This window comes from Tenebrio molitor, chromosome 9, assembly GCF_963966145.1.
Source record: "Tenebrio molitor chromosome 9, icTenMoli1.1, whole genome shotgun sequence".
Classification (NCBI taxonomy): domain Eukaryota; kingdom Metazoa; phylum Arthropoda; class Insecta; order Coleoptera; family Tenebrionidae; genus Tenebrio; species Tenebrio molitor.
The window spans coordinates 15,352,726-15,368,229 of NC_091054.1; the positions used below are offsets into that span (position 1 = coordinate 15,352,726).

At 35.3% G+C, this 15,504-nt stretch overlaps 2 protein-coding genes across 10 annotated transcripts in view; one reads left to right on the forward strand and one right to left on the reverse strand.

The window, feature by feature from the left end:
- Positions 1-15,504, forward strand: part of LOC138138784 (histamine H2 receptor-like) — a 117,036-nt gene that overhangs the window by 50,999 nt on the left and 50,533 nt on the right. The window contains exon 1 of one of the 2 annotated variants that reach the window (XM_069058851.1): positions 5,253-5,295. The exons of the other annotated variant lie outside the window; for it this stretch is intronic. The gene's annotated coding sequence lies outside the window, so the exon portion shown is untranslated. Of the gene's footprint in view, positions 1-5,252; positions 5,296-15,504 lie in introns of those variants that run through there. 2 annotated transcript variants of the gene reach the window in all.
- Positions 342-15,504, reverse strand: part of LOC138138787 (uncharacterized) — a 96,677-nt gene continuing 81,514 nt past the window's right edge. For all 8 annotated transcript variants that reach the window (XM_069058855.1, XM_069058856.1, XM_069058853.1 and 5 more), the window contains one exon: positions 342-536. In XM_069058855.1, the coding sequence (XP_068914956.1) occupies positions 359-536 (178 nt within the window). In that variant the 3' untranslated portion in view covers positions 342-358. The remainder of the gene's footprint in view (positions 537-15,504) is intronic.

Sequence of the window (15,504 nt, forward strand, 5' to 3'; positions counted from 1 at the left end):
CGAAGCACTCACCACCGCCACAATTACCGTCCCCAATTTTTGATTGGTAACAAAACGCCCCCACAAACCCCGACCGTGCCATTTGCCCGACCAATTTGCAGTGGTCGTCTGCTCATTATTCAATTTGATTTAGTGCTTGTTAGGGCGAGATGTACAAGAAAACTTGTTTATGTGTTCGGAGGATCCATCGATCGACCCGAAAAAGCCTCGCTCGTTCGTTTTCCGCCACCATCGAAGCCCGTCCCCCAAAACAAAACCGATTTAATTAGACGGAAACCGCCCCCTGAAGACGGCGCCGCAACACGACCGCGTCATCCGTCGACGTCGACAAAAACACAAAATTGCAAAAAATATCATTTTAATCGACAAGTTGAGCGACGCAATCCGTGTTGGTGATGGCGTGGACCAGGGACTCCCTGACGTAAGCCTCCAGGACGGGCAGGGCCTTCTGACGTAGGTGGCCGATCACCCAGGACTTGAGTTTGGTCGTCAGCCAGCTGAGGGAGGCCAGACCGGAAATGTCGATGTCTATGTCCCTGAAACAGAAGAAAGAACGGTGAGATGACGGACGATTGGATGTTGGCGGGTGGTGGGGGGTGGCACGTGACCGAACCGGTTGTGATGAATGGACGCACAATTAGGAGTGTGTTGACGAGATTAATTGACACGTGATCTTGATGAATTTCCCGGTGTAATGAAGCATCACGTCCTCTGCTTACAGGATAACGGCGTCCTTTTAAGTTTATTGAATCCAAAGCTTATTGATGGGTGTTAATTTCCTGGCGGATAAATAAAACGAGTTTCGTGATGTGCCTCTAGACAATTGTAAAGAGAAAACGTTCGTGTACACAAATTATTTTTTACGTACCGTGTGCTCCGCCGAAATGGCTAAATAACGTGAGATAATTAATTTTTTTTTTTTGACAGAAATTAACTCAATCAACTAACAATCGACATCGTATGAGTTCCCCAATAGAATTATTAAATTACTTGAATTCTCACGTCAAAATGAACCGACACACGAGATGATGTTTATTTAATCGGGTGGCGGCTGGTCCCGGGGGGCACAAGAGCACGCCCCCCCCCCCCCCAAACTATAACGCTAGAAAAAGAAGAAGTAAAACAGTTTTGTGGCAAAAGCCTCAAAATTATTATTCTTTGGAGTATCCGACAGCATGCTCGCGTGTAGCTAGTTTATTGATACTTTTCTTGTCGGAGCGATAGTTAGAGTTGTTGGATTTTCTCATGGGCTATGAGTCATATCTGTGCAAGCGACGAATATCGGTCTCAAGTAGCCGCTGCAAACTGACCGGAAAACATCGTCATTCGTTACGTTAGTGTCGTCTCTCTCGTCTACTTGCATGTAAAGTAGTTGACGTTTTCAGTTTACATTTACAAGTTTTTCACAGGTTTATCGCGCAGATATTTCCAAGGTCATAGCCCATGAAAGAATCCAATACCTCTACGAGCGCAACAGATGTTCTCGATGACGTAGTCAGTTGGCACGTGACAAATTTGAGACAGAACGCGCCGTCGTGAACGAAATGTCGGGTCACATTTTGTGTGGTGTAAATGTGGGACGTAACCAGTTCGGATCGAGACTCAGTTTTGTTTAAAAAACGTCAAACGTCGAGTTTATTGTTTTCAATGCACTCTTATCATTCGGTTTTTTCGGTGCATATATTTGCATAACGCCAGAATGAATTAATGACACGCTACGGCACTATTTTCTAACGATTTTTAACTTTTTTTCATCATTAAATGATGAACCACCCTTGTATAGTACATTCATTTTAGATTATTTTTAGAATTCTACACGAAAATAAAGATTTCTCGGAAATTTTTGTAAGCAATTTTAATTTAGTTTAGCACAGAAATTTGTCCCACTTACATTAATTTTTTACTCTACTAAGTTGTTACAGTTCTGGTGACGAAATAATTTATAAATAACAAAAAAGGACATTAAGTGAGTGTAGTTGTATAATATTTACTGTTTGTAACATACAGTCAGCCATCATTTATATTTCATGAGAAAAAAGACGACAGTGTAAAATTAATGCCAATGTCGTAATAAAATAATAATACACCTAAAGAATAATTATTTATTATTTCTAAAAATTTTATTGCGTTAATGTACCTATATTAAAATCTCGATGATCACATCTTTCATAAGCTTAATAAGATTTATCTATAACGCAGATATAAAATATTTTACAACTTCATTGAGCCAGCATATAATAAACTAATTAATTAGATGAAGCACATCAATGAAATTGATTCATAAAGAGAGAATCAAATAACATTTACTTAATAAGTTGAACGTAGCAGGTAAATCTTTTTTGAGAAAATTAAATTTGAAAAATTCCTGTTCAGAACCCAAAAACCATTTTCTACTACCTCAATGGAAATTAGGCGTTTTTGGGTGGAAAGCGCGTAATTTCTCTAACAGGAATGAAAATTCATTATATAATCGCCTGCTGTTAAGTAATCCGTTTCATTATCCACGGCCGTGAGTAATGGCTCATTACTCCACCAACTGTAACCAATTCAATCTGTGCAAATAATCACATGATCTATAAAGTTGCGCAACATTCATTTGCCGTGATTATTTTGAAATGCTGCAAATCGCGAGTTACGTTTTTTATTAAAGAGTATCATATTCAGCTCGCACGTAATAGTTATTACCCACCAGAATGAAATTTAATAGTATTTGTAGGTAATAGCCTTCATTACGCGTTTGTTAATGACATACTGTTACCCCTTGGGCAGTAAAAATGAAAAAAAGTCAGGTTGGCATTTCTCAAAAAATATTTTGAGTAATTTGTAACGTGATAGATCAAAAAATTAAAATCAAAATTATTAATTGTTACTGATTGCGAAACATTATTAAAACTGATTCCAGATATTTTTCGTTGTTCTTAACATGAAATAATTTGTTAGCATTTTTTCCGTCATTCATTTTTCAAAATTTTGTAAAAAGGAGACGCATCTACCAAGGATTAAAACAAAACAAGGATATAACGCAACCTTGGTGACGGCAAGTGTGCTTGCTCTGATGTCCTAATTTTGAGTTGAGTTTAATTTAAATTCCCGAGTCTTTTTTGTAAAAAATGAAAAGATGTCCACATTTGTAATTCTGCATTAATGTGGATTAAAGTTTAATGCGTGACCTACACATTTCTTGAGAACTTTTATATCCCCTTAAACTAGCTAATACCAACTTTAAGTGTCGGATTTTATTTTTGTGGTAGCTGTCTGAGTGAAAATAAACCGGATAATCTGTCGCATCTAGAGAAGGAAACCTAATCTCACAATGTCAATAGGAAGTTTTTTTTTTATCCTGACCACACATGTTCTCGGATTATAAAATTACATATTCGTTTGTGCATCTGTACCCAGGATTTACTTGGAAATTAACAAATCAAAGTACATAATTTTAGCAGTTGTTTGATTAATTATGAAAAACCATTTAATTAACATATCTAATTTAAGTTTTTTTTTTTATATTTGGGACAAGGACAAAAGTGAAATCATGTGGGAATCACCTGCAGATATAATGTATGTTGTGTTAGGTTTGATCAAAGCTCGGTGAAGTGAATAACTGAGATAAAAAAATCACGCAAACTGGCCGTTTTATTTGCGTTACGATACTGGAAGTGATGTTTAAATATTTATTTTATCAGCCGCTCAGCACTTTTCCTTCTCCCGTTATTACGAAAAAGTGCAGATTTATCGGCGATGTTTCCGGTGGAGTGAAAAATTAACTGGCGGATTATTTAAGAAAAAATAAACACAACACGAGTTTGATGAAGCACAGGTCGTCCATCATCTGTTTGCTGAATCGTCACCACTCAATGGAAAAATAAAAATCACCAGTTTTCTCTTTGCCGACAGAGGCGGCATCATTACACACCTCTGCACAAAACGCGTTTTTATTAAAGCGATAAAAATCGCTTCAAATTACTTGTGCACACACTAAATAAAAAAGATAAGTCGTATTGATTTTAGTAAGTTAGTTGAGAGTTTTATTGCACGGATTTTATTGTGCGACAGGTGCGCACAATTTTCAAAATTAAAAGGGCGAACCGTATTTATCAGTGCGCCAGGAGGGATAATACTGTGGATTTTTAGGAAGACCTATTTGTAAATATTATCGCATTCGAGTTCTGGACTATGTAATCCGATTCGAGATTTAGTCGAAAACGCAACAAAGAGAATTTTTTTTCAAACGCAATATTTTATTGGTTCTAATTAACTTTACAAGATGAATCTACTACTGATGCTCCGAGCAATTCTGGTATTTCAGAACAAAAATTCAAATCAAAATTATTGCATAATTTTTTCCTGAGGATAAGATTATCCAGCTACTTGTTCTTTCATCTTCGCTGTAGGAAAATGTTTCTTAAAAAAAAAATTATAAAAGAAAAATAAAGATCAACGAGAAACTATTTGTATTATTACAAACGTTGGTTGCTCCTTGTGCAACTGACATTACATATGCGGTAGGCTACATTTTACAGCGCGAGGTTTTTAGACCGCGCAGCGGGAGTGTTTTAACAAAAACCGAGCGATGTAAAATGCCTACCGCATTAGTAATGTATTAATCTTTTTGGCCGACGACCCATTAAGTACTTGTTTTCTCAATTTTGAAATTTGTTGTACCAGTAATTTTGCAAAACCTGTCAAAGATTGATAACTGACACGCTTACGATTTACACCACAAGAAAGCGCCATCAGACTTTAGAAAAAACAATTAATTTCTGTTCATTTTTTAAAACTGAGCGGATTAATGGTAGCGGTATCTTGTCTTAGTATAAATGGACTTTAGTTGTGATACGCCAAACATTTTTTTTGAGGTTCCAGAAAGCTTAAAATTTTCTTGTTATTTTACACACTCCGTGCGGTAAAATGGCAGATAGTTTGATTAGTGGGTAAAAATCAAGATACCTTAGCTGTTCAAAATGTGTAAACATGTCATTTAGAGTTGAGGAGGCCAAAAAATATTTTACGTGCATTGCAATTTGTTCGAAATTTGTCATTACGTCGATCAAATGTCGCTAACGCGGCCTGAATGCTGTGTGTGGGGAAAAACCTAATAGTCTGTGTTGATAAATAAGAGAACAAAGAACATACACAAATAAATACGTAAATACTTATCAAAGCTATTATTTTTTATCAGTGCAATTAATCTAATTAATTTGCTATCCATATATGTATGACGAGCGCGGCATTAACTTTGCTAGTTGATGCACGCGGATCCGGAGCGAGAGTAGACCAGAGGCAACCCGGAGTGAAGTAAGTTCCACTTTCCATTGCCGTCTAAAACATAATTTCCAAGATAACGTAATTAATTATTTACAATAAGACAACGAATTATAACGTGGAGCACGCGAAAGCGACTTAGCGACACTCGTAAGCTGTTCAGCTTAATTAAATCAAGCTTACGACTCTAGGACGGATAAGTCCTTCCGTTCCGTCTCGTAATAAGTCTTATTTGTTTTGCACGGAGTGCACCACTTGGACCGTCTGAAGACGAGCTCGACAAAGCGAAATTTAAAATATTCCGGTCCGGTACCAAAATAGCGCGAAAAATCACACTTTGACGATTATTTTTTCACATGTTCGATTATTATTAGTGGCGTGTCCGTGAGAGGACGCGTAATTTCTGCTGTTGCTTTCATTTGATCAATGAACGGCGGTTGTAAAGTGAAGTGTTGTGGCGGAATCGCGGCGTCGGGAAAGCTCTAGGTGAGTAGGGAAAGCACACCTCGACTAAACATTCATCAAGCGTCGTGAGTACTCATTTTTTAAAACGTGCGGCGAGAGTTGTCCTTGCTCACAATTACCAGCTTTGCCAGCACTATAAATATCAAATGTTTTCTAATTGTCCGTGATATATGTATTTTGCTTTTTATTGCGTTTGCATGTGCCACCGTAAATTTTTCTAAACTCGCTAGTTCCACCTTAAATCATAAAATGGGTTATTTATAACAGCAGCAATAAATATGGACGATTAAATGATTCAAATAAAACATTCCGTTTCGTTAATAAAATAACTTTATATGTAGGTCAGCAGTGCAGCAACTTATATCGATTCAAATACTCGTGGTTTTTTATTTCTTTTTGTCTAATTGATTAAATTAAGTATATAATGTTGAAATTATTGAATTGAAGGACTCCTCAAGTGTTTGCCTCAACTAATTGTAAAAGGTAAAATTTGTACGTATAGTATTATGGTGTATGTATTTGTATGTTTGTATCTCTTGTGCGCTTATAACTAAAAAACCATTGAACAGATTTTTCTTTAGCTTAAGTTTTACTACACAAACTCTCTTACGACGGGCCTAAATCACAAAGGACTTTTCTTTTTAAGTTTTTTTCAAAATTGGATATATTTTTATTTCGGAGCATTAATATCGGAAATTTTTTATTGAGCTTGTGAGTTAAAACAGTTTTACGTTAAGTGAAGGAATTTAAATAATATTTTTGCTCAATTAAATTCTTATTTATCTTTATCATTCCGTACCGAACTCGATGTTTACAAAGACTTAACACTAACAAGGTTATTTTGATTTTTTACATGTGGTAGGGCCGATGACAAATGTTTATTTACGAATCATGTAACGTCATCCTTCATCCGCTTAAATTCTTTATTTTTGCCATTGGTTTACACGAAAAAAGCCAATTTACTCGTTCATTTGATATACAGGGTGTCTCAAAATTAGCGAATTCCGAATTCAGAGCTTTGTAGGGAAGGACCCAGTGGAGCTCCAAAAATACTTAGAAAAAAAATTGGCTTTTCCTGAAGAAGATATAAGCACTTTAATTTCGTTCAATCATATCCACAGTGACAAAATACTATTCTAGTTACGTTGCCGTTCCATTTTTAAGAAAAGTTACAAAAATTTAAGATTTTTTACTCCAAAGTAAAGGTATTCTTCAAAAAAATTGTTTAACGTTATTATTTTTCACAATCATCTACACCATAAATAACAATAAACACTGAACTTTTCAGCCTGTATTTGAAGAAAACGCAGTTCAAAGAGTGCACTTTCAGACCAATGTATCTTTGTGGGGAGTCCCGATTTTTTTTATTTCCATATTTGGACTGCTGAAGTGATCCTCTACAACGCTCTGATTTCGGAATTCGCGAATTTTGAGACACCCTGTATTAATCAGGGATTTATCAAAAACTGTAGAAGTATTATGTTTCTAAGATAATAAATAATATGTTCCAACAATTATTAGACTGTAGTCTCTCAAGTGTACATGATTATTTTTGATTAGTTTTTATCTAATTTTGTTAAAATAAGAAAACGAACCAGCTTAAGAAAGTGAAAGAAAGTTTTATTAAAAGGCAACTTCATACATGATAATATTAATAGTTTTATACCAAAGACTAACAATGTATGTATTTTCTTATTTACTGATATCACTGGATAAATAAATAACAGAGTTATGCCTTATGACATGACTTTCGAAAACGAAATTAAGATAAGCGCGAGGCGAACCTACTACATATCCGCGATATACTCGGCACAGATTTATCGTTACTGTCCAACTCCCTGACGTCATATAGTGTTGAAACAAAGTGCCGAATACAATCAGTAAGCTTCTCTTTTTAACAAGCTTTGTTTGACGAAAATCAATCGTTTAGTTTTTCAGTGAAGTGGAAACAAACAGACAAACAGATAGACAAAAATTCTAAAAACTGCTAAAATTTCTTCTGTACCTATTCGCATCCTTTTTAAAAAAAAAGAACTTTAGAGGACACGTCACATTGAATCTTGAATCTAATAATAATAATAATAATAACCATCAATTTTAGATTTTTTCAACAATTTGTTTTGTTCCAGTTTTTTGATAAACGTTTAAAACGTTTAGTTCACTCAATGCAATATAAAATTAAACTGAGCAAATACCATTTGCTTAATTTGATTTGATTTGATTAATTTCCGAGTGGTCAAATAAAACAAAACAGGATTTAATTTTGATTAAATGACGTCAACGGTTGTTGTGGTCAAACACGAAAAACTGAAATGACATTTTCTCTTTAATAAAAATATTTAATAAAAGAATCTCAAGCAATCTAATGAAAGAGCAAATTCCTTTGTTTAGAGTAAATAATTCTGGAAATATAAGTACATTACGACAATCTGCCGCAACATATTAAGTTCACTGTATTTGTCTTTATTTACTTCATTTTCCGTAATTACAGTTCGATGATAAATGTGACAAAAAAATGAAGTAATTGAAAATATGAGTTAGTTATGAAATTGTTCAGTTCTGAAAAAAGGGAAGGACAACCAAACATATTAAGTGATTGGCCTTGTTATTAAATAACAACCAATAAAAACAAACCATGCAGCGTACAATTCACAAATTGGCCTCCTTGTTTACGAAATGCGAAGTCTCGACGTCCGCCGATTCGTGGATAAGTCCTTGCACACGTTAAAGCACGAATCTCAGCGGACAATTATCCCCAATTCAGGACGACAGTCCTTCCAGGAAAACAGGAAAAACCGAGCCAATTTATAATTTGAGGGTCTGGCGGAACGAATTGAAAATAGCACAGCAATTACAAGAACAAATAGAGGACGACGGAGGCGAGTTATATCGACGTTGTTGAATATTTAAATTTCCTGTTTTTTTTTTGGTTTGTGAAATTTCGGCGACGAAAATGTAAATTTTCCACCGGGGTATTTTATTCGGGCGGTGGCGCAGCTGAACGCCGCCGCTCGAGTGCACCTGGAGTTGTGACGCCATTGAAAATGGTTATTCGTGTCGTACACCTGATCGTGCTAATCAAAAGTCGCATTGACGAAGGAAAGATGAATACAAAGGGAGTGGGTGACGAGTAGAAGATTACGAGTCCGGGTGCAGTTGTGCAAGGGAAATTTTTCACATTGATAAATTATAAATTACCACAATGTTTAAAAATATTATTCTAGAAAACACGAGAGTAAATTACTGAATGAAAGTAGAGGAGTAATAAAGAAAGTGTTTTGTTAGTTGGATATTTTGTGTAAAAGAGAAAAAGAAAATTGGTTATGCCCCTGGTCCCGAACAAAAATAAAAAAACAAACATATTTTGTGAATCTAATTGTTCGATTATTGGGAATGCAATAAGAGTTTTCCTTCCTGTGGCAAAAATCCAACAAAGAAATATAAATTTCAAACAATCTGTGAAAATATTTTTTATTTCTCATTTGAGCTTAATTAGAGCTTCCCAAAACACAATGTGTTCCATTTTTTCAGGATTAAATTTTCTATTTTAAATTTCCGGTTGTGTTTCACAAAATAACTGACAGTTTGAGTCACAGAATGAATCAGCAGTCGTTTTAATGTTATTTCCATTGTAACAGTTATTTAAGCAACAAGTAAGATATGGACATTATTACCGCACGCGCGTGAAGTTTGCACAACGAGGCCTTTAGCTCTGTGTGCCATTATAATGTATGTATTACTTTACGTGTTGCGCATAAAAGTTTATCCACTACCGTTCGTAATATATTTTTAAATCGACACATTCTTATTTGAATAAAAATTCAATTTAAAGTCAAAGTAGAAGTAGGTGTGGTTGTTTTTGCAGTCGGAGCAACGAAAAAAAATTGATTTTCGTTTTCGTGGAAGTTTGGGATTAGAATTTTTTTTCTGCCTGCACATGTAGAAGTGATGTGTTAATCGTTATTTTAGTTCTCGTTCCTGAAAAATTACGAGTCAAATTTCATTTTTTTCCATTATTTACATTAACACACGGCGTGCAGTAAAACAATTATTACCGCACGACGTGTGGTAAAGTAAGTCATTATTTGTCTGAAATTCGTGGAATATAAACAGGAAATATGGAACGATCGTAATACATAATAATAATATAATTTTTAACATTTTTGCCATCATGAATTATTCTAATCTGGTATCGCGCAACAAAGTTGCCCATCGAGGTATTCTACAGTATGGTTACTGTAATAATGTACTCATTATTATTATTATTATTATTAGTGAGAAACACTAATTACAGTTTAGTAGATGTTGTTGTTAAAGCCGGTGTCAATTATATTCTTAAAGTTACTAAGTTATGTTATTGTTGAATGATAAGTATTTACCTTATCACTCTATTTATCACAAATACTTAAGGGAAGGACCTTAAACTTTAGCCAACTTCAGGAATTGGTGCTGACCGATAAGGAATAGGAAAGACTATTAATTTCCGAAGTTACATTAATCGAAGTTTTAGTAAAGTTGTTATTCAATCACTACCTGTCAGAGACTCGTCGGATTACGTATTTTAGCCTAGCTAAAGTAGGGTAACACCCCTGTCCATTAAATATTTTCCAATGGTATTAACAGGGCATAATAATAAAAACTTCCTACATATATTGCTGAAATGTTCTTTTCTCCTAAGCACTTGTAATTTCAATATTAATATTTAAATATTTATTATTTTTCCATAAATGATGTTTCTAAAATTAAACTTTTACTTGTCATACATTTTTTGTGCACAGTAGTGAAAAATAAAATATTTTCAAGTCTTTTAATTATATTTATTAAATACTGGCACGGTTTAGTCACATCCTGAGAACCTTTTCTGTTTAAAAATGATTTTTAAAATTATTCTATCAACGCCCGTGAGATAAATCTTACTTACACCACTCATTTCGCACATGTAATGACTTACTTTACACACCATGCAATAATGTAAGTAAGCTGAATTTTATTAGACTCGTGATTTTTCACACGCGACAACTAAAACAACAGTTTACGCTTTTGGTTATACTCGTATATCTGAAGGTAGATCTTAGTATAAAGAACTCATTTTCTGTTCGCAAAAACTGTCACAAGTAGAACCTAAATTTTACTATTTATGGAGCCACAAAGCCTATTTCTACTCTAACTTCGAACTGAATTTATATTCAATAAATATTTGGCGATTTGAAAACATTCTGAACGGTCGTTGATACAACTTTGTACGATACATTATTGCAGGAGGTAGGTATATGACTTATATGATTACACAAACGGGACCAACGGCTTCGCTGTGCAAACTTCAAGTGCGATAATAAAGTCTGTTGTACTTGTTGCGTATAAGCATAAGCATAGCCAGGTGTGTTACCGCATACCACATACCACATAGCGGGTGATCAAATAAAAAGTTTATCAAGCTAGCTATGACTTTTTGATGAAAGAAGAAAAAGGGATGATGCCTTCTTTGACAGATATCAGTTGTGTTTTGTGAGTGTAACGTCTTTTTTTGAGTTGAGTTTCGATTTTAGTGGAATTGAACTTTAATTAAATTTAATTTCAATTTAATTAATTCACCAAAAGCATCTATTCGACAATTTAGTCAGCAAATTAATCTCTCTGTTAGAACAACGCACGCAATGTTACACAAGAATTTACATCTTTATCCCTACCGTGTCACAGCGTGCAGGAATTGAATCCAGCAGATTATCCAAGAAGATTACATATCTGCAATTGGCTTGTCGACAACGTAGGCAATAATGTCTTGGTGTGCATTTAATGCTTTCAACATAAAAAAAACACATCTAACCTAAAATTTTACAGATTACCTACACATCGCTGCGACTTTCGTCAAATTAAGGGGTTTTGTTTTTAATGTTACCAAACATGTGGCCAGAGAGATGTCCTGCTCTAATTATAAACCTTGTTGATAACCTGGCACTCACATTAAGTACATAAATAAAATGAATGTAGTCAAAAATATCGCTTCTTAACGTGGTCCTAACCTAACTTTTGTCATTGATCTTCTAAGATATACTTCACAATGTTGTGAAAAATTCAAAGTCAAAGGCCACTTGATGAACTTTTCAACTGAACACTCGATAGTAGGAGTAATAATTATTACAATTTTTAATTATCTATTTTAAAAGATTTTCTTTTCTAGTTTTTCTAGGAGCGCTGATTCACGAAACAAATTTATCATTTACTCCTTTGAGGTTGTAAAAAAAAAATCAAGGAAAGTTTGAATCATCATGTGAAAATAGCAACATTTTTTAGGTGTAAGCAACAGATAAAGATTTACAAAAAATCTGAGCGAACACTATTTTTACATCCATTCCATATTCAAATAGTGCCCAGAAGGACATATAATAAAAAAATCTATTTGCAAACAAAAAGGATGATTGGCACTGACGGCAACAGATATTTTAAAACAGTTCAATAATTTCTAGTTCTATTTTTTTTGGCATGATTTTTTGATCAATCAACGTTGCGAGCTGATTCAAAAACTATCCGTGCAGCAGTGTACCGCAATGTGTACAATACAGAGGAAAACACATCATAATAATTCCACTGCTTTTGGCGAACGTTACAACTTCCAAGTATTTATAGCCGGCATGTTCATTCAAAACCACAAGAACTTTAGATTTATTAGGTGCGGAAATAAAACTGGAGCCACATTACAAATGTTTTGAAAATTAAAATTATTTCGATTTTTTACCAATTTCAACATCTCCCAGAGGTCTTGCATCCAAAATTTCATCCTCAATTTTTTCTTGTGCATTCTTGCACGTAATGATTAATTAATTAATTAATTAATAACGTGGCCACCCATCCTAATGTTAACCGTGCCCCGCGTTGCTTAACTTTTCTGATCAAACGAAAATTATTAGTGGTGTTGGTATTTTTTACATTTTGCATCAAAGGTCCACCTTTGGTTTGATCCTTTTATTAAAGTTATCGAAGACTCGAATAGTTTTGACTTTTGATGTCTTCACAAATGAAAAATGAATATAATAAGAATAAAATAAAGAATACAATAAAATGAAATAATTTTAAACTAGTAAGATTATTAAATGATGTGGGATTAAGCAAGACGACGTAATTTATTTTCGACCATACATAAAAATCACAAGGTGCCAGGTCTGGACTTTAAGAAGGATGGTCCAATAATTCTTCTGCGGCCAGGTTTAAAATTTATTGATCTAGTCTACCTATAGCACGGTGTAGAGTCCGCAAAGATTTAACGCCGTGATAAATTGTTACTGGAACGTTCTCTCTAATTTTTTTAATACAAAATCTTGAGCCGCGTGTTGTTTTTGAACCACACCCACAATTTTAGTTTGTAAATTTTTACTCTAATGTCAGGATGCAACAATTACTTTCTCGTTGTGCAACAGCGCGAGATGACAATTTACCTGTGCACATGTTATCTCCTCCGAGCCAGCAAGATCGCAAAATCTCACTTCTTCAGGCTGGAATACATTGTCCCACTCGAGCGCACTTCCAGCTTTATTTACTTTCGGCGCGATAAGCGCAACGCGACTCTCATGACCGCGTTCGGATTCTCTCGAAATTTTATCAAAATATTAAATCGAAAATAATTTCCTTCATCCCCGTCCTAATGCGATTGAGGAGGGAAATTGCATTATGCGAGGCGAAAGATCTGTCCATCTCCCATTTGAAATTTGTAAGTAGCCATACCTCGTACGAGACGTCGGATGAAAGCTCTCTTCCAGTGCGGAACGATGACACACGCGACAAAAAAAAATCATTCTGGTGATTCCTTTGAAGTTGAATTTTTTCCATCTCTAAATTACCATAAACCGACAATCGGAATCGAAAGCGAAGTTTATTTTACGGGAAGGAAGAAGTGCTGCAAGTCATGGAATGTAGTAAACATGTTATTTCATAAGAAAGGACACGAATAAATGTCGAATTGAGGCAGTTTTAACGGATAATAAACGCAAATAAGTTCGAGGTGAGTCAAGAGTATAAATAACAAGTGGAGGTATTTTGGGCACATGTGATGTGGGCAAGGTCGCGGAAATTAAAGACGAAAATAGGTAATATGTGACATGTATGGTTTGCTGCTCTGATCCTGGCCCGGTCAGGACGAGTTAAAAATACAATGTAGTCTTGCCATAAATACTGTTACGGACCCAGACTGTTCAAACAGGGGAGAACACAACAACCTGTATATAAATCTAATTTAGTTTTTACACTGCCTGCATGCATACCAGTGAGTGAAAGACAGTGAGCGAAAAACGATGAGCGAAAGTGAAGCGAACCACTGGTAACTATGGATACAGACTCACTTTATAGGGAGGTATCGAACAAATAACTACTCTCGATCTTCGACATTTTTTCCGAATTTTTGTTTGTTTATCGCTGCACTTTTTTCTTGCCTTGTCTGTCACTATCCTAAAAAAACTAATTCAACGGGTTTAGTTAATCTTTCACCATCAAGCCATCATGTGTTATTAATCCGTCTTCGGCCCGTTGGTTTCTTATATTTCTTTGTTTGGGCCAAACGAGGCGCAAATAGGCAAATAGTCATATCTTCTCGTCCTGGCACATCCAGACACAGCAAGAGCATAATACATTTCAGATTATCTGCGAGCTTTCCGAATAACCTCTTATCTCTAATTTATCTCGTCTTACCGACGAAACTCGATGGCAAACTTTCTCATATCTTGTTAAAATCGCTGTTTACATTTGGTATAACCTCTGCTGATATTACTCGCAGTTCAGTTACATACGATATGACTAAATGTGATTCAGGTTGCCTTGAATAACCTCAGCTCCCTCAATTATTTAGATTAAAACAGGCCCGCGCAAAAAAAATCCGGAGGGTTGTTAACAACGTGTTATGATTATGTTTAGCGGTCTGTGCGTGATGAATATGTGTTGTTGGGGTGCTCGTCTGGAAAGCTGCACCACCGCATCCGGAAATTTATTACTCCTAGTCTATTGTAATTTCCGGGATTTCCGGACGTTTAGAGCTCGCTGCTGCGTTAAAGTAAACAAACTGTGCGAAAATCTATCGGACAAATTTTATGGCATTTCGTGACATTTGACTTTATCGCTTTGCACAGATTCTACGAAATGACGTTACTACAGCAAATAGGAAGTGGCGATTCGGTTTTTATATCACTGTGCAAACTTTTGCTTTGGTGGTTTTTGAAAGTACATACATGAACACTCTTTTTGGTCCATCAGGATCAGACCACACGTTAATTCACTTCTATTATAATTCGCAGTAAATTCTAATTTTCCACGTTGTTTGGCTTTTCTGCGAGGCCTTTCGTATTAAAGTTTTTAACTGAACTACACTGTTTTACTCTCTATGAGGTAATGCACTGAATAGAGTGCAGTTAGTGTGAAATTTTATGCAACGCAATATGTAATCAACTAATCACCCAAAGGATGTGTGTTCCAACAACAATAAAAACTATTTATACGCGAAAATCTGAAATATGTAGTGTAATTTTGTCATATGTAATGTGTATCAAGGCCAAAAAGTGGATCTTTTTCGCCCGAGTCTGGGTTTTCTAGCTGAGGCGCGGCCGAGGCTTGAAAATAGACGAGGACAAAAGGCACTTTTTGGCAGAGGTGTAAATTAATTTTTCGGCCTCCCAGTCTGGGAAATATAGCGTTACCTTACACTTTAGGTCAAGGGAGGTGCGATTTCCCGTACAATGTCAAAAATTTCTAGTGGAATGTGGGAAAATCTAGTGGAGTACGGGAAAAATGTGCGGACAC